The sequence below is a fragment of the Gopherus flavomarginatus genome, chromosome 1 (genome assembly GCF_025201925.1).
Source record: "Gopherus flavomarginatus isolate rGopFla2 chromosome 1, rGopFla2.mat.asm, whole genome shotgun sequence".
NCBI classification, from domain to species: domain Eukaryota; kingdom Metazoa; phylum Chordata; order Testudines; family Testudinidae; genus Gopherus; species Gopherus flavomarginatus.
In genome coordinates this window covers 324,636,718-324,662,012 of record NC_066617.1, presented here as the reverse complement: position 1 = coordinate 324,662,012, position 25,295 = coordinate 324,636,718, and the positions used below count along the sequence as shown (strand labels likewise).

The following is a 25,295-nucleotide window of genomic DNA, read 5'->3' as shown; positions in this document are numbered from 1 at the left end:
AGAAGTTAACTAGAACCTCTGGTTTGCTCCTCTGGCAGGGTAGCAGCACACTGGGTGGGTAGGCATTTTGCTGTTTGGCAGAGCTGGGTTGAGCTGCACAAAAACTGGACCAGGCTGCATTAAACACTGAGCAAGGGTATATAAATGGCAGGTAGCTTCTGGTGGATAGGGGGTGAATAGGAAGTGATTAAGTAAAGGGACCAGAAGATAAAAGTACATGAAATTGTAGGAATGGCATTTGTGGTCTATCGAAACAGAAGCCCCGGTACCTGTGCAGTTGCTACCTCCACATTCCAAAGTGAGTGAGTAGTGGTGTGACTCACAGCTCAATGTGGGCTTTGCAACATACTTCCTAGCTGAGGATGCCAGCAGAGGTTCAACGTATACCTAGCCATGTGTTTAATGGCTTTGAGTATGGCTGGTAGAGGGGGCTGGGAAACAACACATGACAAGCCTCCAATGCTTTAGTGTAGATGTAACCCTTAGCAATAGGGAAACCAGGGCACAGAAGGATTAAATGCCTGGCCCTGTATTGCACAAAAATAATTGGCAAAGTTGGGAGTAAAACCCGTATCTCCTGACTTCCAAGTCCAGTATTTTAACCAATGGATCACAGTGTTCTCTCTCTGTTACCTATCTACCACTCATTCTATTCTAGTCCTGGACGCTCTCATGAGAAGAGAATCCTAAACATTCTGAATAGTATAATTGTTTTCTTATGTGGAAAAGAATCCAACAAGCATCTAGAGTGAAACTATTACACTTGTTTTATTTATAAATTTTAAGAATAGTATATTTATTACTCGTTGGTGGTGGTGATTATAAATGATGGCTAAGGATAAAATCAAATGTTATGTCACTTGAAATCTCAGCCATGATTTGGTCTCTGTGCAAGAAGACACTGTTCAACTTAGCCATGCTCTGCTCTTACTTATGTATCAAGGCTTTATGCCCTATTTTTTCAGAATAAAATCTATTTTATTTAGGTTATTTTTTTAAGACTTTGTTGTTCTACTTGATCAAGGCGTGCTTCTGGTCTCCTAGAGATTGGTTATCTATAACATATACCTTTTGGCAAAAGGAAATCGACTATAATATATTGTAATTGGAGTTGACTGAATAACTGCATCCATGTTTACTGATGATTAAAAAAAAATGCTAAAAGAGCTAAAAAAAAAAAAGGAATCAAAGGCTTTAGAGGCTGGGAGACATGAATGCATGGTATAAACATCCTTCAAGGAACACATGTTGAAGACGGAGGAAAATTCTTGAACTTTCCTCACAGCTTCCAGTGTTACGCAATGAAGGATAATCTCACCCAAGAATGTGAAAGATTAATGGATACCAGCTTCAGAAAGCTCCTTTTTTCCAGTAAGTCATTTTTTTATTATATGCCAAAAGCTACATTAATGCAACACTAAGGCTGAGAATTTAATTACATGTAAGTGAGAGCATTTAAAATTAAGAATTTATCACAACTTTAACTCTCCCTCTTGCACATATGCATTTTATGATCACATTAAAAGAATAAAATGTGCATCCAAGGTTTTAGAAAGAGGTGTAATTTAAATATAAACCAGGAGCACAGAGTTGAGTTGCCACAGATATCATCCAAAGGGAAATATTACAAATCTGCTTAAGAACTTTTGCTAAAGAGGTGCATTTATAGTTAGAATAAAATACATTTCCTTTGTATTCATTGCCATATAATGCAACATAATGCAATATGGAGTGATCAAGTAGTGAAAGTCGCTTTGAAATATGTTATGTACAAGGAGGCAGACTTAAGGTGATGGGAACTTCCTGTGTTCAGTGCAATTCAAATCTCAACCTTAATACTGTATTGACATAATTTTTTGCATATATTTACTTTTGAGGGTTTGCTGCAATTTGCAAAAAAATAAAAACACATTTAAAGAAGTGCACCAAAATATTTTTAAAAACAGTATCTTCTAGAGCAGAATGTTACTGCCATGGCATCATATTCTTCTACAGATCTTAAAGTTTTGTTCATTTTTGTTCACCAGTTCTCACCATTCTTAAACAACAGTTATCTTTTTGTTCACCTTAATCCTTAAACTGATTATTATTCAGGCAAGAATAAATGACTCTTGTAACTACTTGTGTGGATAGAGCATAGTACAGGAAAGCTAACGTCCAAATCAAGTACGATCTTTCTGTATGAAGAATCCACTGAGCTGTCAAGAGTTTGTAATATTTCTATGCCACACAGTACACATTTTCTGGTCAGCCATGAACCCTCCAGTTTCCCAATTAATGTTCTTCCAACAATTATTAATAGTTTTCTTGCACTGTTAGGATGCCCTGGCAGAAGTGTGGGGTCCAGAAAGGTTGGAGTACAGTAACTTGAGGTATACTGGCACTGCTGGGGCTGCAGGGGTTTGGGATGCTTTGGCAGAGCTGGAGACGCACAGTGGGGTTGAGGTGCACTGGCAGAGCTGGGGTATGCCAAACCTCTTGCTTTCCCTCACTGAAGCCCCAAACCCCTCTACTTGATTTTCCCCATTCCCCCCACCTTCTACTATCCCTCCCTTTCCAGGAAACATTCACATGTCTATTTTTTTCCCCAAAAATTACTTGGATTACATTCCCCCCAAAATAAAATTGCCACCATTCAGTTCAAAATTCCTTTTTGTCATAGGTTAGAATAGATGCATTAACTGAAGGATGAATTCACAGCCAGCCAGAGAACTGTTCATTCATCCAGTCATTAATACGTCTTAGTTTAACAGTACCAGCAGAAGGAAACCATGTGGAGTTTTTTGGGGGGGAAGGAGTTGTAACTCAGGAATTCGGTAGTCAAATGATCCCAAATTTGGATCACTAATGCTGCCCCGCACCCACATGAGGCTGACCAAATTACAAAGCAATCTGATAAACCATTCATATTTTAAAGCACTTACAAGAGTTGAACTTCTAAGCATTAAAAATGGCAGGAATGGAAACCCTCAGGCTGTTTTTCTGTTTGTCACATGAGCAGTGTTAAAATGTACATTTTCCTAAATACTGTTCTCAACTTGAGTCCCACCAAAGATGTAGTGGGTGCCATGCACTATCTTGCATAAAACTCAACAGACCTGGACCATTTGATCCATATCACATTAATCAGTTGATCTCTAGCTCTGGGCAAAAAAACCCCAAACATCTACAATTTTTTTAAAATGTTAATTTTCTCAGGGCTTATATCTCTGGAAACCCTGGCTCAAATGATTCCAGATGATTAACCCTACCGTGTACCCTCCTGAGGCACACCAAATTTTAAAGAAAATCTGACTAAGCTTGTCAATTTTAGAGGCGTTAGAAAGGTACACCTTTAAACAGATGTCATGATACAAACTTAACTATACTGGCACTCCCACAGCACTATAATAATTGTTACCACAGCATTATAAACAAAATCTAATACAGATGTAAAGGTAATAAATTCCATAGCCTAGTCAGCATTTATTTAAACATCTTGTACAAAGGTGTTGGATTACATCCTTCATACAGTATGAATGAAAATACACTGATATTTTATGAGAAGTTTTATTTTTATGTAAAACTCATCCAACCACTTGTGGCTTGTCTTTCACAGAACTATAAAGCTGCCTCTCCTAACTACTGTAGTACTGAAAAGAACAAAATAAATGTTAGGATCATGATGCCTTATTTAAAGGCAGCATTTTCATTACCATGCCACTGAATATATCAGCTACCAGGCATCCAACTGTTATAGGTTCAGTTTAGATTATAACACGAGATGTCAAATAACATAGGTTTAATCAATTTATGAGTAAAAGACAAAACAAACAGCATAATACAGAAAGGAAGGCCAATATGCTGTCAGCCAGTCCGGGACACCACAATGCAGCTGGTCAGCTGCCTCAAAGTTAGGCACCTAACCCCTCCGGGATGTTTCCAAGAAACAGAGGATTTCACAATTTCTTTGCATTACTTTAAATCTAATACATCTTTCTTATCTTTCTTCTTTGACGTGTTTTCAAAGTCAAAGTGATGCCTATAATAGTCTGTACCTGGTAGATGGGGCATATTTTGTAAAACACACATATCACACTGTTTACACAAACCCTGCACATAATCAGGACAGAGATTTGCAACAGTTTCTTATCTTTGTTTTGAACATTTATGATAAACGAAGGGGAGGGAGGTAGTTCCCTTTTATGGACATCCAGCCAGCCACTTAGCTATAAAAACCCTCTTAGTAGCTGTTCTCTACTTGCTTTACCTATAAAGGGTTAAAAAGTCTTGCTGCTATGCATAGGTAAAAGGAATTGAGTGGGCACCTGGCCAAAAGAGCCAGTGGGAAGGCTGGAACTTTTTAAAATTGAAACAAGACTCCCCTTTTATCTGACTGTGTTGTTCTCCTGGAGAGAGGGGGACAGAGCAGTGATGCTGTAAGAAGCTTTGGGCCAGGTATGAAAAATCCTCTGTATCATACCTAGAAAAACTACTCATTTGAAACCCCAGATATGTAAGTAGATCAGGAAAAGTCTAGGAAGACGTGATTAGGTTCTCTCTTTTATTTCTTTATTTACATTCCTGGTTAATAGCTCTGTTTTGAGAGAGCTCACTTTTACAAATTTCAGTAGAATTCCATTCCTTATACGAGGAGCTATTCCTGCAGCATAAGCAATGTATGTAACTAAAATTTTCCAAGCAGTGTTTTTCAACTTTGCCTTTGGCCTCACTGCAAAGCACTCTGGTTTAATTTGGTCAATACAGCCATTTAAATAAACAGTAGCTACTTATGTTTCTAAATTAGCTGTTACCAATCAAGAAAGAGATCTTGGCGAATTATCATGGATAATTCTCTGAAAACATCCACTCAATGTGCATTGCAGTGAAAAAAGCTAACAATGTTAGGAACCATTAGGAAAGGAATAGAAAATAAGATAGTAAATATCATAATGCCGCTATATAAATCTATGGTATGCCCACATCTCGAATATTGCATGCAGTTCTGGTCGCCCCATCTCAAAAAAGATATATTAGAATAGGAAAAGGTACAGAGAATGGCAAGAAAAATGATTAGGGGTATGGAACAGCTTCCCTCTGAGGATAAATTAAAAAGACAGGGACTTTTCAGCTTGGAAAAGGGACAACGGAGAGAAGGGGGAGAAGAATGTGATAGAGGTCTATAAAATCGAGAATGGTGTGGAAAAAGTGAATAAGGAAGTGTTATTTCCTCCTTCACATAGCACAAGAATAAGTGGTCACCCAATGAAATTAATAGTCAGCAGGTTTAAAACAAACAAAAGGATGTACTTCTTCACATACTGCACAGTAAACTTGTGGAATTCATTGACAGGGGATGTTGTGAAGGCCAAAATTATGACTGAATTAAAAAAAATTAGGTAAGTTCATGGAGGATAGATCTATGAATGGCTGTTAGGCAAGAAGGTCAGGCATACAACCCCATGCTGTGAGTGTCGCTAGCCTCGGAATGCCAGATGCTGCGAGTGTACAACAGGGCACAAATCTCTAAATAATTGCCCTGTTCATTCATTCTGAAGCACCTTGGCATTGGCCACTGTTGGAAGACAGGATACTGGGCTAGATGGACCATTGATCTGACCTAGTATGACCGTTCTTATGTTTCAATATGACTAATTATTTTGCAGTACCGATTGTAAAGCAGACCTGGGAAGGTGAGGCTGCCCTTGTTGAATATTATAGTGATTATGCAGAGACCTCTATTCCTACTATAGATTTAGGAGTACCTAATACTGAAAGAGGTAAGCTTCTAATATTATCTTTGCAGAAAGTTTCATTGTATGAGTATAAGTTTTCAAGGTGAAATGTCTATTCAATGTATAGTAAGTTATGCTGAAATGTTACATTTTTGTAGCACAGTCCCCTGGAAGTAAAAATAAACTAAAAATTCTTCCTACTAACCACCCAAAACAAGAGATGGGTGGAGAATACAGTTCCTTTGGATAGAATCATTTTCTTATTATTTGGTGCCTTGCTACTATGGATGTGGGCACAATAAAAATGCCTGAGTGGACAGTTTTCTGTCTGTTGAAATGTTTCCTTCTGCCATCACTGTTCTATTTTGTTGGTATCAAGGTTGTTACAGTAGCAGTGTCAGAGTGATACATTCATAACAGAAGACCTTATATGATGCCATCTGGTTACCGTAGCATGAAGCACTTACAAGATGGTTTCAAAGTAATATGTGCCTACATCTAGCATGCCTGTGTTTTTTAATGTTGAAACTAATTGGAAAAATCAAACAGTATTTCTCTGAGCACGTAACATAGTAGTTTAAAGTAATAATTTAGAGAGCCCTTGAATAGAAAAAAGCCTTCAATACTATGGCTTCAGTGGTTTGTTCATTCTCATTTTCTTGCCTTCTTTCACACACTTCACTTGGTATATTTCTCTTTAATGGATAGCATAGAACTGGAAACATTTGCTGTAAATCCATTTTTATTATATTAATGGATTTTAAAAAATAAGTAACGATAAATAGAGGTTCTCAGTGCCAGGAGGGAAAAAAAGCAAAGTTTTTAACCAAAAATATTCTGCTGTGTGTCAAAAAATGTTTTTGTTGAAAAAATCCCAACTATAATACCTCAATCTTATTTGTTTGTTTATTTATTTATTACAAGACGCATTAATAGTGTTAATTGCTTCTGAAATATCTCTCTTGAATACAAGTGATTTTTAGTGAGTGTTAGTGATTTACAGTTTGATCTTCCTGGAAGACATTTTTAGCTTTAACTAAGCTTGTATGACACTTTATTTCTCTTGCCATTTTGATTTTAATCCAGGACATCTCACTTACCAGCTATAAAGCATTGCTTTTTATTAAATTTTAAAGCTTTTTCTTTTGTGAAGCTATCAGGAGCCATGATTTAATCCAAGTTAACGCCTATACATTTGATTATTCCATTGATTGGTTGTGCGTACCCAAGTCTTAAAAAAACAAATCTAATTATATACTGACCTGGTGCATTGTAAAGTTTCATTTATGGGTATGAGTAATATTTGTATGGCACATTTCACTCATAGACCTCAAAGCATTTTACAAAGGAAGTAATTACATTATCCCCATTTTATGGATAGGAAAACAGAAGTGAGTTGGCTTGGCCCTGGTTACCCGGCATGCCAGTGGTAAACCAGGGAATAGAACCCAGGCTCTCTGGAATCATAGTCTAGTCCCCGGCTCAGAAGGCCACATTGCCTCATAGAAAGCAGCTTCCTGTGGATCACATCCAAATCAAAAGCACTCTCTACAATATAAATTGAAATTTGGATCCTCAGCTCCTTTGCCAGTTTGCCATTATCTGCAAAAACACGTTTCAACACTTTGGTCAACACTGTACTATCCAGTAAAATGGATAAAATTTACAAATTATTGTACACTCTCTCTTTCAAAAAACAATGTATGTTCTTTCTCTTACTCCCCCCCCTTTCAGGTCATTGCGGGAAGACTTTTGCCATTTTGGAAAGATTTTTGAATCACAGCTCTTCCAAAACACCGTGGTTAGTCATTGTGGATGATGACACCTTAATAAGGTATGAATTACAGTATTTCAGAAATGCTCTTATTTTGTATTAATAAGAGTTTTAGAGATATTTATTTATTTTGATTTATACTCCAATAAATAGAAGCACTATCTTTTGCTCCATATATTCCTGGACTCCTTTTAAAAATACAGTTTACTCTTATAAAATCTCCTATAACAAATAATTTATACACATAATAATCTGTCACTACTTTGAATTTGTGACAGTCATATGTTGCAGTCTGTTGATACAAGAGCATATAAGGCATTAACTGGATGTGACTAACTTTAAGTTAACAAATTTTCTAAGACAGTGCATTTTCCTGATGTGGAGCAGATCCCAGAGGATGAGGGCTCCAAACCCATACTTAGTCCTAAAAGCCAACCATACCTATGTCTAGGGCTTGGCTTTGTTAGAAAATTGTCATGTTCTAACACAATCTAATTTTCTAAAAAAGAAATGCCCTAGAAATGTTTACTGTCTCTTTCAAAGTGGATTAGTAAATTATATTTTATGATTGCTTTCAAAGAAATAGCAAGTTGGTAATTTGAACAGTCATGGAGAAGCAGAAAAATATACATTTACTACTTTACATTCAACACATTTTGAAGGGGAGTTGGTGTTGCAGAACTCACATGGAGTAATGGTGATCCCACAGTGTCGAATGAGGAATAAATTAGAGCTGTTGGAAATTTCCTGTTTTGTTGGAAAATATAAACTGTCGAATAAAAAACAACTTTTTATTGAACACAGGCAGGCTTCTATCCTGTCTGGTTCCTGGAGCTGCTGGGGAGCCTGGGACTGCCCCAGAACCAGGACTCCAGGGTTTTTAGCTCTGGCGCAGCCCTGCCCTGCGACCTGCTCCAAAAACCCCAGTGCTTCCAGGATCTGCAGCTGTGGGGCAGTCCCAACGTGTCTCAAGGCCTCCAGGTCATCATGAAGCTGGGAGCCTAGAAGTCCTGAACCAGGCTCTAACAGGGCTCAGCTCCCAACTTGATAGAAGGAGCCTTAGGCTCTAGGGGTTTCCAGGTTCAGTGCCATGGAGTCAGGAGCCTGGAAGTCCTGGTATGGACTGCCCCAAGAGTTTAGGGAGCCAGCTGGCCCAGCAGTCTGGAAGCTCTGCAGCCCCAGCCCAAGAAAGTCTGCATAGTGTGTCTGCCCAGGAGCTACAGATCCTAGAAAGCCCAGCAACTACTTATTGAAAAAATGATACAATTGTTGTCAATTTCACCTCTCCTGTTCAGTGGTGGGTAGTAGTGAAACTGACCAGCATGCAGCATTTTCCAAGGTCAGAGGAAGCATTTTTTTTTTCAGAAACACCATGTTTTCAAATAAAATTTTTCAGACTCCCCAGTTCATGGGTAATTTTGAAATTAGACTGAAACCAGATTTCAAAATATCAAAAATTCCCATGAACCAAAAATTCCAACTTTTGGACAGTTCATGCCTAATTAAATGAAATTTAGCAAGTAGCAGGATCATTGTGCTGTTACTAAGGCTATGTTTATGTTAGGGAGGTCACCAAAGTCATAGAATCCCTGAATTCCAGAGGCCTCCCTGACATTCTCTGCTTCAGCCTCAGGGGCTGAGAGACTGGAGCTGGCAGCCAGAGGGCCCTGGGAGAGTTCCAGCAACAGGCAACAGCCTCTTCATGAGGCCCCCTGCAAGGTTCCAGTGACAGGCAACAGCCTCTAGAGGGGGCCCTCCTCAGGGTACCAGCAACGGGCAACAGCCTTGCATGGGGGACACCTTGGGCAAGCGGCTGGGGATGTCCCATTTTCTCTTTGGGAAATATACTCACTCTGCAGCTTCCAGCTGCCACGGGCACAGGGAGAACCCCACAGCTCCCAGTCACCACATTGGCGGGGGAAACCATAGAGCCACAGTAGCAAAAGTCACAGAGAGGTCACAGCTTCTGTGAATTTTTGTGCGTTGCCTGTGACCTAGCCGTGACTTTTACAAAAAATAACCATGACCACAATCTTAGCCTTAGCTATTACCTTTCAAAAAAGAAATCCAGGACAAGTTTGAATCAATTAAGAAGCACGACTCAAAAGTTCTTATTAAAACTTGATTTGATATATGTGACCAGGGCCGGTGCACGGATATTTTGTGCCCTAGGTGAAACTTCCACCTTGCGGCCCCCCTGCACATCAGTTCATTGAGGGGCAAATCCCAATGAGCCTTTATAGACCCCAGAGGCCAGCCGTGCCCAGCTGCTGCTCCTCAGACCAGGTTCCCCTCTCCCCGCCCCCTGAACTCCCCTGGAGGGTGCTTAGCCCTCCCCCTGTGAACCCTCCCCACCTCACCCCAGCAGCCCCCACCCCGAGTCCACTAACTGGCTTTGCCGGGCTTGGGCCACTGCAGCAGCTCGGCAGGGAGGAGCCACCTTCCTGAGGCACCAGAGACCCAGAGTGTCCCGCTTGTGGCGGTGGCGAGCCCCAGCCATGGAGGAGCCGGTGTGGCATGGGGGGGCAGCAGCTGTGCAAAGGAGGCAGCGCTGCTAGTGGGGAGCAGCCGCGCCTCCGTCCCTCCTGCCCAGGCTGGAGCCTGCCCCCCCCCCCGCAGCTCGGCACCCCCCCCATGCCGATGCTCTGGCTCTCCGGTGCCTCCTGGAAGGTGGCTTCTCCCTGCCGAGCCAGGGCACCACTTTTTGTCATCCCCAACCACTTGGTGCCTTAGGTCAGTGGTTTCCAAAGTGGGGTGCACAAGACAATCCATTGGGGGGCACGGCGAGAGGAGCATCGCTGGAACAAAAGGGCGGCACGGCAGGAGGAGTGTCGCTGGATGGAAAAAAAAAGGGGGACAGCCGGAGGAGGGAGGGAGCGAGCAAGCAGGGAAGCTGCTCCCCTGTCCCCCCGGGCCAGGCAAGGCCACCCGGAACGCAGGGGCTTTAGGGGCTGCAGGGCCCTGGGCTAAGGGGGCTCCGGTGCCCTGGCCTGCAGCTCTAAAGTCCCTTTCGGAGTGCGGCCCTGAGTCCTCCAGCCCCTGGAGGAGCAGGGGCAGCCGTGCAGCCAGCGACGGGAAAGAAGTGGCACTTTCCCCTTCAAAGCCCTGCTTCTCTCCAGCCGTCTCTGAAGGAGAAAGTAGAGCTTTGAAGGGGAAAAGCGCAGCTTCTCTCTGGCCACTGGCTGCGTGGCTGCCCTTGCTCCTCCTGAGTCCTCTGGCCTGTGCTCGCACGGCCACATTCTGAAAGGGGCTTTAGAGCTGCCGCCCAGGGCCCCGGGGCCCCCTTCGCCCGGGGCCTTGCAGCCCCTAAAGCCCCTGCATTCCAGTTGGCGCTGCCAACCGGGGAGGGGGGCAGCTCTCAGAATTGAGGCTCCCAGAATTGCGGCCATGGAGGCGGTGCCACGCTGCACAGAGCCCCCTGCACCAAACAGGAGCTGCCCCAGGTAAGTGCGCTTTCCCACACCCTAACTCCCTCCTAGACCCTGCACCCCCAAACTGTGTGCCCTCCCGCACCCTAAACCTAATCCAGACCTTCAGATCGCTGTATCACAAAGTTAAACCAAGATTTTCAGAAGTAATGAAGCATATTCAATCACATTGCTCTCACTAAAAATATTATTATTAATAATATTTTTTGTGAGAGCAAAAAGATTTTTTGTACTGTTAATAAATAAAAATAAAATAAAATAATTTTTAAAAATATTGTTTAGTTCATCTTTACCTCATTCTTTAATTTCTGTTTTTTGTGTATTTTTTATAATGTACATAATATATTAGTACAGTAGTACATGTATGTAATTTATACATAAATAAATATACATATATTGGGGGTGCATGCTCAAAAATTTTTTACTGATGGGGTGCGCAATCAAAAAAGTTTGGTTCGCCTAGTGGTTGCACCGGCCCTGCATGTGATAGAAAAGTGAATCAGCATGTTGAAAGATGGTGAATCAGTAACAGTTGGCACTTGTTGAGCTAGAAAATGAACTTAAATTGCGTCTGTGACACTGAGCTATAAGAGAACAGGATAAGGTAATTAGATAGCAGCAACATGGGCTCCTGAACATAAGGAAAAAGAGGTCAAGACAATAACAACATTCTTAAGGTTAAATCATATGACAAAAGAGGAATTTGCAAAGGGGTCATTATAGGAAATAAGAGTTTGTTACAGCTGAATTTGCCAGTTACTGTACAAGGAAAAAGAGACATTCTACAGACTCTGTATACGAAAGAGAAATAGATGGATTATAAAAATAACAAGATTGCTATAACCTAGTGATGAGAATTGAAAATCAGAAAAAATAAGTTTGTCACAGCCCCAGTAAGAATCAATTGAGTGTTAGGAGTTGATTTATTTTTTGGTACCCTAATAAACTGCAGATTACATGTCAATAATAATTTTATCCTTCCCATTGGAAACAGTGGACTAGACTGAAAAATTGTAACAAAAGATGGCTAGTTTTTAATGGTACTGATTTATGTGACTCTTAGATTGCATAATAAAAATGAATTTTTAGCCCATTTACACTGCAAGGAACTAGTCTGATAGAACCCACCATCATCTGTACTATAGTAATTTCTCAGCATATTTTCCACACCGGATCACAAAAACTGATGCTTATTACTTTGGAGATTACTGTAAAAAATTACATAATTCCTCATTCTTTTTGATTGAACAAAAGAACAGAAGGGTATTAAAAAGGGAAGATAAATTAATTATAGCTAATTGATAGCTATTGAAATCTTAATTCTATATGGTATGATTACTCTGTGATCAATGAAGCTATTATCCAAAGACTGAGTTAATGTTTTGGGGAGACTATAATGACTATGAAACAAGAATTTTAACAAGTGTTCCAGTTTGCCACCTGTGTTGATGATAAATCATTTGACAAGAGAAAGACTCCAACTCTGGTTTAGAGAATGAATAATTCAGTTACAAAATCCAGACGTAATTATTCTGCTTGAATAACAATTTTGAAATTATTTATTAAGCTATTAAAAGTATCTCTCTTCTCTATGTACTTTGTGGAATACATCAAAACCAGTTTTAAGAGAGAAATGAGTAGTTCAAAAGTATAAAGATATAAAGTATGGAAATAGAGGTTATAAAAAGGAATGAAATAGAAATAGAAATAGAAGTTTAAAAAGAAAAATAGAAGTAAACGGGTTTAGTGTTTAATAGTACCTTACACCATACATATGGAGCAAGGTGCTGCTCATTGTGCATAAAGATATCAAATCTGCCATATGAAAAGTCATGGGAACAGATTTTAAAACAATAGGCTGGAAGGGGGTTACTAGTGGAGTTCCTCAGGGATCGGTTTTGGGAACAATCTTATTTAACCTTTTTATTACTGACCTTGGCACAAAAAGTGGGAATGTGCTAATAAAGTTTGCGGATGTCACAAAGCTGGGAGGTATTGCTAATATAGAGAAGGACCGGGATATCACACAGGAAGATCTGGATGACCTTGTAAACTGGAGTAATAGTAATAGGATGAAATTTAATAGTGAAAAGTGCAAGGTCATGCATTTAGGGATTAATAACAAGAAGTTTGGTTATAAATTAGGGACACATCAGTTGGAAGTAACAGAGGAGGAGAAGGACCTTGGTTGAGTATTGGTTGATCACAGGATGACTATGAGCTGCCAGTGGAATATGGCCTTTAAAAAAAGCTAATGTGGTCTTGGGATGCATCAGGCAAAATATTTCCAGTAAAGATAAGGAGGTGTTAGTATCGTTATACAAGGCACTGGTGAGACCTCATCTGGAATATTGTGTGCAGTTCTGGTCTCCCATGTTTAAGAAGGATGAATTCAAACTGGAACAGGTACAGAGAAGGGCTACTAGGATGATCCAAGGAATGGAAAACCTCTCATATGAAAAGAGACTCAAAGAGCTTAGCCTAACCAAAAGAAGGCTGAGGGAAGATATGATTGCTCTCTATAAATATATCAGAGGGATAAATATCAGGGAGGGAGAGGAATTATTTAAGATCAGTACCAATGTGGACACAAGAACAAAGGGATATAAACTGGACATTAGGAAGTTTAGACTTGAAATTAGACTAAGGTTTCTAACCATTAGAGGAGTGAAGTTCTGGAACAGCCTTCCAAGGGGAGCAGTGGGAGCAAAAGACATATCTATCTTCAATACTAAGCTTGATAAATTTATGGAGGGGATGATATGATGGGATAGCCTAATTTTGGCAATTAATTGATCTTTGATTATTAGCAGGTAAATATGCCCAATGGTCTGTGATGAGACGTTAGATAGGATGGGATCTGAGTTACTACAGAGAATTATTTCCTGGGTGCTGGCTGGTGAGTCTTGTCCACATGCTCAGGGTTTAACTGATCGCCATATTTGGGGTCGGGAAGGAATTTTCCTCCATGGCAGATTGGCAGAGGCCCTGGAGGTTTTTCGTCTTCCTCTGCAGCATGGGGCATGGGTCACTTGCTGGAGGATTCTCTGCACCTTGAGGTCTTTAAACCACGATTTGAGGACTTCAATAGCTCAGACATAGGTTAGGGGTTTGTTACAGGAGTGGGTGGGTGAGATTCTGTGGCCTGCGTTGTGCAGGAGGTCAGACTAGATGATCATAACGGTCCCTTCTGACCTTAAAGTCTATGAGTCTAATAGGATCAGATGATTTTTTTTAAAATAAAAAATTTGGAATATTTTTATATATACGCACATGCAATGATTCCTGTCCATAGTTTGTGGTTGAACTAGAGCAGTGGTTATCAACCAGGGGTATGCATACCCCTGGGAGTAAACAGAGATCTTCTAAGGGGCACATCAATTCATCTAGATGTTTGCCTGATTTTTCGACAGGATACATAAAGGCACTAGCAAAGTCAGTACAAACATAAAATTTCATACAGACAAACTGAGAAAGTAAGCAATTTTTTCAGTAATAGTGTTCTGTGACACTTTTGTATTTCTATGTCTGATTTTATATGCAAGTAGTTTTTAAGTGAGATAAAACTTGGGATACACAAGACAAATCAAACTCCTGAAAGGGGTAAGGGTGGAAGGGCTGAGAACCATTGAACTAGAGCACCCTTTCTGCAATTTGTGTTAGTTTAGCTGTAAAATCATTTTAGAGTAGCATGAAAAGACCCAAGCAAGGACTGTCTTTGGGATCTTGATTCTACTTGGGACTCTTGTTGTTACTGTCATATAAATAAAATAATAATAATAATAATAAAAAAATAAGGCCAATTCTAGTACAGATCACTGCAGTACTCTGTTAGCCTTTCAGTCTTTGAAAATTCTACCTCCCTACCCTTCTTTCAGTGTAGTCTGGAAAAATCCAAGTATACTTTAAAACTGAAGACTCAGTGTTGCTGAGGAACATATTTGTTTCTTCTGAGAAATGTTTCATGAACTATCTAGTTAATCATTGAAGTATTATGAATTATTTTTCAAAAGAAATGGTCTAATTAGCTTTAAACTTCCATTACCAAGTTCAGATTGACTGACTATTCTACCTGGAATTCTCACAATTAATTTACATGTATTTTTCTATATTGTATTTCAAAATGTCTTTTAAGCTGTCAGTGTAAGTATTTTGAAACTTGTTTTAAAGAAATAAATATCTATATCTGATTTAATATATTTTTAATAAATGGATTCTCATTTTAGTATCTTCAGGCTGCGGAAATTACTCAGCTGCTATGACCCAAATGAACCAGTGTTTCTTGGAGAGCGTTATGGCTATGGATTGGGAACAGGAGGATATAGTTATATCACTGGCGGAGGAGGGTAACTTACTTTATTTCAAATCCTACTGAGAGCTAAAACAGTCATTCTTCCAATGCAAGTGTTTTGGAATATTATAGATCACACAGAGGTGACAAGAATAATGTTTTATCACATGACATAATATAGTGGCAGAAAAAGGGCGGGGGCCTTAGAGCACAGTTATTGCCATCGCTGAGGGAGCATCCCTCCCCCTCTTTGTTTGTCTGTGGTGTGAGTGAAAGTGATTGTCTCCCTTTTGGTTTTTTAATTCATGTTCTGAAGAGGTAGGCGAGTAAGTTCTTTAGTGTTGATACCAATGGAAGATAGTTTCTGATGTAGAGAGATCACTGGAGATTGATTGTCCAGTCCTTATAGTTGAGAACTATAGTTTCCTAATGGATTTTTTGAATTATTTGGGTTTTAGATTAATATATCCATGATTTTCTAGGTTGATCCAAATAACATTAGTGAGACCCATTGCTTGTGGGTCTAATCTCTGTCCATTTTGTTTGTTGGGTAGTTGTAGATCCATTATTCTATTTAGATAAGTTAAAATCTAAATTATTCAGTCCCATGAGCTGAATGCCCATAAAACATGTAAAATCAGTATTCTCCAGGAAAAAAATAAATATTATACTCACTCAATATATGTCCATAAATAAATAAGACCAATTGGCTGGCGTTTCCATTGTCTTGCATAGCCTGGGAATGTGCCCATCATTCTTAATTATGCAGAGTTTACCCCTTTCTTTTGATACTGGAGTGCTTGCCAATTACCAACAGATTTTTTTATATTTTCTATTGTTTGTACTGTGGTTTTTACTGTACCTTCAAGAAGCATCAGAGCTTTCTGGTACTCTGGTCTGTGAAGATATGTATATAAGATAGCTCACTTCTCCTTCATATCCCTGTTTATTGTTGAGGAGATTTGTTGGGAGGTAGTGAGTAAAGTTAAAGATCTTGTAATCACTTTGACCATGCCCTTTCTGTTATCAAGTAGTGTTTTTTTTTAATTTGCTAACTTTATACTATTTACTTTATTCTTCTATGACAACTTTTCAACAGCAACACATGCTGTTCCAATCACAAGGCATGATTATTATAACTCCCTTTTTTCAAGGTTCTCAATACAGTTGCTCCTTTGCTTTCAGCTTGATCAGAATACAGCAACATGACTGGTCATGATTATATTATGCCTGTGCTCTATTCTTTTTCCTGTTTGCCTGGCAGATTGACCTTAAATTGGCACTGCTGTTTCTAAAGCCTTTAACAACATTGATCCTGACGATATTCAAAACTTTTTCCTTGAATTTTGTATTGAATGTATCTGAGTCTACACACCAGCTGCCATTTAAGGATTCTGTTATAGTGAGTGAAGTCAAGCAGGTGCTTTTTGCCAAAAAAAGAAGAAAATATCTTCTGGAGAGTTGGATAGCTATGATGAGCTTCCTTAACATCATTTTTGACAGCTAAATTGCCATATATGGTGGCAGAACTGGATGGAGTTATAGAGGCTGCAGCAGAGAAGGGAGAGCTATAGAATGTGAAGCAAGAGAGTATGTCCTCAGCTGCAGAGCTCTGGATCATCATGAGACTTCTGTGGAGCAGCAGCTATCAGAGGCTTGTTCTACTGGTAGAGACCTGAAGGCATCCATGCTGCAGATAATATTTAAATGAACAGTAATAGGGAGCCAAGCTGAACAGTAAAACTTTGCAGCACAGTTTAAGATATTGGTCTGTTCCTGTGGGCAGAGCTCTAATGTACAATTGCGATATGTAACGTGTTACCAGGAAAAATGGCAGTTCAGATTTAGTGTTCTCTTTTTTTTATAGTGCTACTTTCTAATTATCCAGATGGACAAGATTGGTAAAAACATTTTTGTTTTTTCTTCTAACTACGCAAGAAGCAAATCCAAAACAAGTGGAACCCACAAGAAAATCATCTGTTAAAAGTTAGATATTTTTGTCAAGAGTAACATTTTTTTTAGCTTAAAACATTTTTCACAATATAGATACTTCGTTAAATGCTTTTTATAATTGCATTTTTATTACATAGTCTCAGAGGAGGGAAAAAGAGATGAGTATTCATTTCATATAAAAACACACACATCAACTTCAAACATGAGACTAAACTATGTAACGACAGGATTTCTGAATACTCTATATTTCCTATATATAGTCTCCATTCCTCCAAACAGAGTTCTCCCCTCACCCTGCATCAAGAAAAAAATGTGTGCAGGTAAGGATCACTACCAAGTAAAATTTAGGGTAATTAAGATTTTCTGTAATTAAGTAAATCATATCATAATTTGATTTTACTATCTAGAATAAATATGTCTCAGAAAAATCTTCATTAAGAATTCAAGCCTGAATGCTATTTTCTAACATCTTTCAGTTTCTCAAATACTATGCACCAGTGGACTACATTCCATGTTGTTATTTTATTCCATTGAGCAAGACTTAATAAATGGAAATTGTTTACAGTTATTCAACTATATTGGTAATGAATGTCTCATACTTTGTTTGCTTTTAATGTTTAGGATGGTTTTCAGCAGAGAAGCAATCCAAAAACTACTTGCTAGTAAATGCCAGTGTTACAGCAATGATGCTCCTGATGATATGGTCCTTGGAATGTGTTTCAGTGGTTTAGGAATCCCCATAACACACTGTCCACTTTTCCATCAGGTGAAATACACATTTTTACAATTATTGAAAACTGATATTTATTTAACTTATTCATTTAAAGTGCACCCAACTTCTTAAAATCCCTGTCCAAGTAGCAGACATTCCCACTACAACCTCCCCTTGCTCACCCCTTCCACCCAGAGAAAGTCTGAGAAAACAGATAAAGTAAATTTTAAAAGAATGTAAAGTGTGGGCAAATACCCATTTTAATAGCGCTACAGAAGTCTCTCAGTCCCCCTCCCCTGGCAATGACAAATGACTAAATTTAGTTGCTTAGGCACCTAGTGGGATTGCCAAAAATGATGAAGTGCTTAAGTCTGATTGGAAGTGCTTTTGAAAATACTATTCAGTTTGAAAATACTATATGGGAGAGGGATAGCTCAGTGGTTTGAGCATTGGCCTGCTAAACCAAGGGTTGAGAACTCAATCTTTGAGGGGGCTATTTAGGGATCTGAGACAAAAATCTATCTGGGGATTGGTCCTGCTTTAAACAAGGGGTTGGACTAGATGATCTCCTGAGGTCCCTTCCAACCCTGATATTCTATGATTCTATTCTGTGTCTATCTGCCTCTTTAGGCACTTAAATACCTTTACAAATCTAGCCCTTAAATACTGCAATGATTGGTCCTATAGAAAAACCCCAGATACATGAATATTTATGAACTCTAATAGTACTCTCATCCTGTCTATATTTGCTACAGGAAAGTCTTAAAAGTTGAGGAAGTAGAGTGTCAAAAATGTTTTCCACTAGCAGAGAAAAACCAGCAGGCACAGGAGCAAGCAGAAGTAAAAATATATATATAGAGTAATGGAAGTAACACATAGGAGCAAAAAAGAGATAATGGAGTCATTGACGTGACACAGGAAGATAGTTTTTATTCTACAACTACTTTTGACATCTCCCACTGAACTGAAAAAGTTCCTTTCAGCCTGACATTTCTCACATTTTGTCTTAGATCACAGCCTTGGCTTTTTAGCAGGAAGTTTTAAGATAAGTTACTAGCTGTCGCAACCCTAGTCAAGCTTCCCTGCTGAACACACACCAAGCTGCTGTGTTTAGACCCACCTGCTTGGCTTATATGCTCTTAAACTCCCCTTGGTCCCTAGATAGGCTTCAGGAACCACCTCTGGCTTAGCATTTGGGCACTGTAAAAATATCTAACTAGTACGGTCGGTGATAATTGTACACAGTAATTAAGTCCGCAGAGAAAGAAATAAAGGATCAAATAGAGAAAGCACAATCAGGAGAGTAGTATGTAAGATTATGATGATATACAGAGTCATACATTTTAAGTCGGTTGTCTAAAGTAATCTGAAATATAAAGAATGCTGTAATTAATACAGATGCAGTTAAAGCAAATTTGTTCCTTACCAAGGCAGCAGAGGGTTTATATAAATTTCAAAGTAAACAAACTACTGAAAAAGGAGTTTTTGCCAGGCTCAAGTGCAAGTAGTTCAGTAATTATCTATGTCAAAATAAATTTCTTAAGGTCATCAAAGCCATAGGTATTCTCGAATGTTGAGATTTTCAAAGTGCCTCAGGGTATTAGACTCCCTCCTGGTTCTTCAGTGGTTATTTTGTTTTTTAAATAAGCATTTCAGTAACTTAAATTTTAATGGGAACAACTGCAAATGAATCCTGTTTGTTTTACATAAGTACTTTGCTCATATTCCATTGAATTGTTGTATGGCAAAATCATAGAAGATTAGGGTTGGACGAGACCTCCCGAGGTCTCATCCAACCCCCTGCTCAAAGCAGGACCAACACCAACTAAATCATCCCAGCCAGGTTTAAAAACCTCTAAGGATGGAGATTCCACCTCCTCCCTAGGTAACCCATTCCAGTGCTTCACCACCCTCCTACTGAAATACTGTTTCCTAATATCCAACCTAGATCTCCCCCACTGCAGTTTGAGACCATTGCTCCTTGTTTTGTCATCTGCCTCCAATGAAAACAGCCTAGCTCCATCCTCTTTGGAATCCCCCTCAGATAGTTGAAGGCTGCTATCAAATCGCCCCTCACTCTTCTCTTCTGCAGACTAAATAAGCCCAGTTCCCCCAGCCTCTCCTTGTAAGTCATGTGCCACAGCACCCTAATCATTTTCATTGCCCACCACTGACTCTCTCCAATTTGTCCACATCTTTTTTGTAGTGGAGGGCCCAAAACTGGACACAGTACTCCAGGTGTGGCCTCACCTGTGCCGAATAGAGGGGAATAATCACTTCCCTTGATCTGCTGGCAGTGCTCCTACTAATGCAGCCCAATATGCCATTAGCCTTCTTGGCAACAAGGGCACACTGTTGACTTATATCCAGCTTCTCATCCACTGTAATCCCCAGGTCCTTTTCTGCAGAACTGCTGCTTAGCCAGTTGGTCCCCAGCCTGTAGCAGTGCATGTGAATCTTCCGTCCTAAGTGCAGGACTCTGCACTTGTCCTTGTTAAACCTCATCAGATATTTTTTGGCTCAATCTTCAAATTTGTCTAGGTCACTTTGGACCCTATCCCTCGCATCCAGCATATCTACTTCTCCCCCAAAAAAGTTTTTTAAACAAACAAAAGTGAATACTTCTGTTGCATTGAGAAGTCAGACACACATGGGTTGATTTTGATTCAGTCTCCTTCAATGTAGCTGACAAAGAGTAACAATGTGAAGATATCTGGCAAAGGAGTAATATCTCCTGGAATCAAATATCTTTTTCGTCATAAGAGCCTCACATTTTCACAATTACTCTGTATGGTGGTAGGGTCTTGGACTTCTTATGCTGCCACGTTGACAATTCTGGCATCCAGTATTTAGAACTGGAGCAAAGACAATGACCCTAAACTTAGGTTATTCTTTGTAGAATCCAAGTAGTGCATAAAATAAGGACATATTATAAATTGTTTCCTCCCCAATTTTAAAACAAGTTTCTGTGGTGTGCACCGAAATTACTTATCCTAATAGCAGTCCCTTGTTTGATCCTATATATATGCCAATGTTCAAACAAACACTGTGTGCACTTATTTCAGTGCAGGATTATATTGTGTGTTTGTTTAAAAATATTAAAATATTTTTATTTAAATTTTACTAGATTTTTTGTGAATGTTAGAGGCCCAAAGTTATGCAGTGTTCTTTTTTACACAAAGAAACACAATGTGGTCCTGCACTGAAATAAGCGAGCACAGTGTTTTGGTCTATATATTGGCATATTTGTAAGGGATCATATGAGGGATAATTTTGGGCCAGATCACAGACATTTGTGACTAGGTTGAGTGTCGAGACAAGAATGAGTGATATCAACATATGCCATGCAAAATGTCCCTTATGGTAAACATACCACACAGCCATAGCCAATAGCTATAACCTCGGGGTGGACAAACTTTTTAGCCTCCCCAAACAACCAGGTGTGGCCCTTCCCCTGCCCCCTATCTGACCCTCCTTGTTTCTCGCACCCTGACAGTCCCCCCAGGACTCCTGCCCCATCCATCCCTCCCTGTCCCCTTGCCCCATCTGGCACGTAAATATCTTCTGATGCTGGCTACAACAGTGCCACACAAACACCTGTTCTCACTTTCAGGTGACATTGTAAACAAGAAGCGGGCAGCAATATCTCCTGCAAATGTAAAGAAACTTGCTTGTCTGAGTGATTGGCTGAACTGGAAGTAGGACTCAGTGGACTCACAGGCTTTAAAGTTTTCCATACTTTTATTTTTGAATGCAGTTATTTTTTATACATAATTCTACATTTGTAAGTTCAACTTTCATGGTAAAGGGATTGCACTACAGTACTTGTATTAGGTGAATTGAAAAATAGTATTTCTTTTGTTTTTACAATGCAAATATTTGTAATAAAAATAAATATGACGTGTATACTGTATACTTTGTATAGTGTTGTAATTGAAATCAATATACTTGAAAATGTAGAAAACATCCAAAAATATTTAAAGAAATGGTATTCTATTATTAACAGTGCGATTAATTTTTTTAATCGCTTGACAACCCTAGTTATAACCTTGTCTAGCTGAGTAGTAGAACTCAAACACCATGATGATTGCAGTCCTTAAAAGTCAGATACATGAACATAAATTAATGCAAGCCAGTCAGTTAAATAGGACTATGTAAAAATGACTGCAATAATTATGGAATCTTTTACAGTAATACTATATTACTGATGTCAAAACATTTGAGATGAGAGGTATATTGAGTGATTATTCTTTATCCAAAATTCACTTTACTGTTCTACAACAGCATTTTTTAAACCATTGATAACTAGTATTTCTGTTTTATCCTCCCATCTTAGGCAAGACCAGTGGACTATCCAAAGGACTACCTTGCTCACCAAATTCCAATATCATTTCACAAGCATTGGAACGTTGATCCAGTCAAGGTGTATTTCACATGGCTGGCACCAAAGATGGAAGATTCATTTACTGAAAAGAAACAGAGACGTATTAGGGAAGATTTATAATATATAAAATATTTTAAATCTCAGTAAGATACTGCAGATTAGTGAGAGACAGGCTGTACTGTAGTTCTGGTGTTGTGTTGTACTACTTGTCTGCATTATTGCATAGAACACTGAATGTTTCAATCCAGTACGTGTTACACTTGTTAGAAAAGAAAGAGGGAACCAGCTTGATTGTGTGTGTGTGTGTGTGTGTGTGTGTGTGTGTGTGTGTGTGTGTGTGTGTGTGTGTGTGTGTGTGGTTTGAGGATTTATTGTCAGAAATACCTTGAGTTTTGAATCTTGTGACCATTATATTTAACATTTTAAATGTCGTATATGGTATTTTTTGTATGTTCCCTTTTGGAATTCTCTGTCAAACACCAGCAATTCACGTTTCTCTTTTCCTCACTGTCTAGTAGTGGCCTAAGTTCCATATGTAGGGGCCTAATGCTAAAAGGTACTGAATACCTACACTTCCCAATGACTTCAGAAGAACTTCTGGGTTCTTGAAATCAGTCAAAATCAGGCCTTAGGTAATGAAAGGGTAGGGAGGTGTGTATTTTAATAAACAGCGGTCTGGAAAGAAAACATCATGTACTGGACTTTGTATTGTTTCCAAATAGAGATGTTGCAGATGCATGGGGTAGATGACTCCCTTTTGAGTTTGAACTACTATTGCACTTTTAAACATGTTAGCTTTCGTAGGAAATATCACCCTAGGAAATCCAAAGGAAGGTCTGGGATTCTTAAATTGACTACAAAATGTCACCATGGTTCATTAAGAAACCTAGCTGACAGTTTCTATCTTTGGCAACTATAAAGGTTTGTCTCTTAAGGAATTTTGAAAATCTAATGTTTAGATATTTATAATGTGCACATCACCATAGTATCTAAGTGCCAAGCTAAAAATTAGTTTGTAACATCCATAATTTATATTATCTACAGCAGGGATCGGCAACCTTTGGCACGTGGCCCACCAGGGTAAGCACCCTGGTGGGCTGGGCCAGTTTGTTTACCTGCCACGTCCGCAGGTTCTGCCGATCGCAGCTCCCAGTGGCCACAGTTCACCGCTCCAGGCCAATGGGGGAGGCGGGAAGCGGCAGCCAGCACAACCCTCAGCACACACCGCTTCCCACAGCCCCCATTGGCCTGGGATGGCAAACTGCGGACAGTGGGAGCCACGATCAGCTGAACCTGCGGACACGGCAGATAAACAAACCGGCCCGGCCCACCAAAGTTTGCCGATCCCTGATCTACAGTATACATACTAAAAATATACAACTAAGTAATATAATGCGTATATTAACATGTAAAGAGTGCTGCATATTTGACTTTCTTTTTTTTCTATGTATAATTCAGTTTTGTAAAGATATTTGTATAAAATCTGGCTTTAATATGTTCTAAACTAATTTTTATACAGTAAAGGATTTTTTCCTTTTAAGACAACAGCATATCATATATATATGCTGTTATCTAGCTTTGCTTGCTATATTGTAACCAAATGCAGGGTCTTAAAGCCATATTACCAAAATTGTTTATTTGTACACGTTTTAAAATATTTTCTGTAGTTCAGCACTTGTTTCAGTTCCAAAGTAATGCAATACTTACTCCAAGTCTAAATGGGGAAGTAATTTGGTAATCACTGAGAAGGATGCACATTTTTGTGAACGTAGCTTGTGGATTTTTAAGCATTTGAATAGTGATCACATTCATAGTGGTTTAAAATAATGTTGAAATAGGTGTAACCAACATAATGTAACTTTTTCTAATCAATATCAGTGCCTTGAACAGTAGACATTTCTACAGATACCAGAGCTACATTCTTTGGTACCGTGGATGTATTGTTATTTAGGTTTACTATTTAGAACTGCGTGAGCCTAAAACTGAATAAAAACATACTTGTTTAAATTTTTGAGTGCATTGTTCCCATCCTTCTTCAAAGACCAAATACACCTTGGAATGTTCAAACTCATTTATTCAGTACTCCTTGTGGTAAATACACCATAGAATATTATAAAGTTAACAAAACAGAGGTCAGTAGCACCAAAAGAAAGAGTTCAAACAGTGTTATTCTTTCTGGTTCCTGACCTCTTTCTCCAGTCCACACTGGTTGGCTGTGTCTCTTTCTGTGCAAATGGTAAAGGCAGATTACAAATTCGGTTTGTTCAGTGCCTTGCACAATGGTTCCTGGTCCACAGCTGGGGCTCCTAGGTGCTAATGCAAAATAGATGATATACAATATCACCAGATGGGTCTGCGGGCACTATGATTTAACCATCCAAAAAGAACCCTAAAACCACACCTACCAAAATAAGACACTCCAATGCTCACACTCCTCGTGGGGAGAAGGTGAGGGAACAAACACATGAAAAATGTTAGTTACATTGCTTAATGCACTACTGGAAGGCACTCAGATACCACGGTGATGATCACGGTATAGGAACATGAACAGAATAGAATAGCTTACCAGCCAGAACTTCCCTCCAGAACTGCAAACAAAGCAGCTCTTTAAAGTCTCTGCCTTATCTTACCATTACCCTAGCTCAGGGACCAGCAACCTTTGGCACATGGCCTGTCAGGATAAGCCCCCTGGTGAGCCAGGCCTGTTAGTTTACCTGTGTGTCCTCAGGTTCGGCCGATTGCAGCTCCCACTGGCTGCTGTTCACCATTCCAGGCCAATGGGGCTGTGGGAAGTGGCAGCCAGCACATCCCTGGGCCCACGCCGCTTCCCGCAGCCCCCATTGGCCTGGAACGGTGAACCGTGGCCAGTGGGAGCTGCAATCAGCTGAACCTGCAGATGCAGCAGGTAAACAAACCAGCCCGGCCCACCAGGGGGCTTATCCTGGCAAGCCACGTGCCAAAGGTTGCCAATCCCTCCACTAGCTTTTACTGCAATTCTTCAGGATAGCTGTGAGTATTGTGGTGGTTGGAATTGGAGGA

General features: G+C 39.5%; 1 protein-coding gene across 6 annotated transcripts in view; it reads left to right on the top strand.

The window, feature by feature from the left end:
- The window catches only part of B3GLCT (beta 3-glucosyltransferase), a 148,963-nt gene that overhangs the window by 104,895 nt on the left and 18,773 nt on the right, over positions 1–25,295 (top strand). For 2 of the 6 annotated variants that reach the window (XR_007772204.1, XR_007772202.1), the window contains 6 exons: positions 5,646–5,759; positions 7,449–7,548; positions 15,143–15,262; positions 17,782–17,926; positions 22,209–22,583; positions 22,622–24,263. Coding sequence is in view for 3 of the 6 variants with exons in the window: in XM_050937253.1 (XP_050793210.1) it covers positions 5,646–5,759; positions 7,449–7,548; positions 15,143–15,262; positions 17,782–17,926; positions 22,209–22,376 (647 nt within the window). In the remaining 3 variants the exon portion in view is untranslated. Of the gene's footprint in view, positions 1–5,645; positions 5,760–7,448; positions 7,549–15,142; positions 15,263–17,439; positions 17,481–17,781; positions 17,927–22,208; positions 24,264–25,295 lie in introns of those variants that run through there. The other 4 variants (XM_050937254.1, XR_007772203.1, XM_050937253.1 and 1 more) reach the window with 4 other exon arrangements.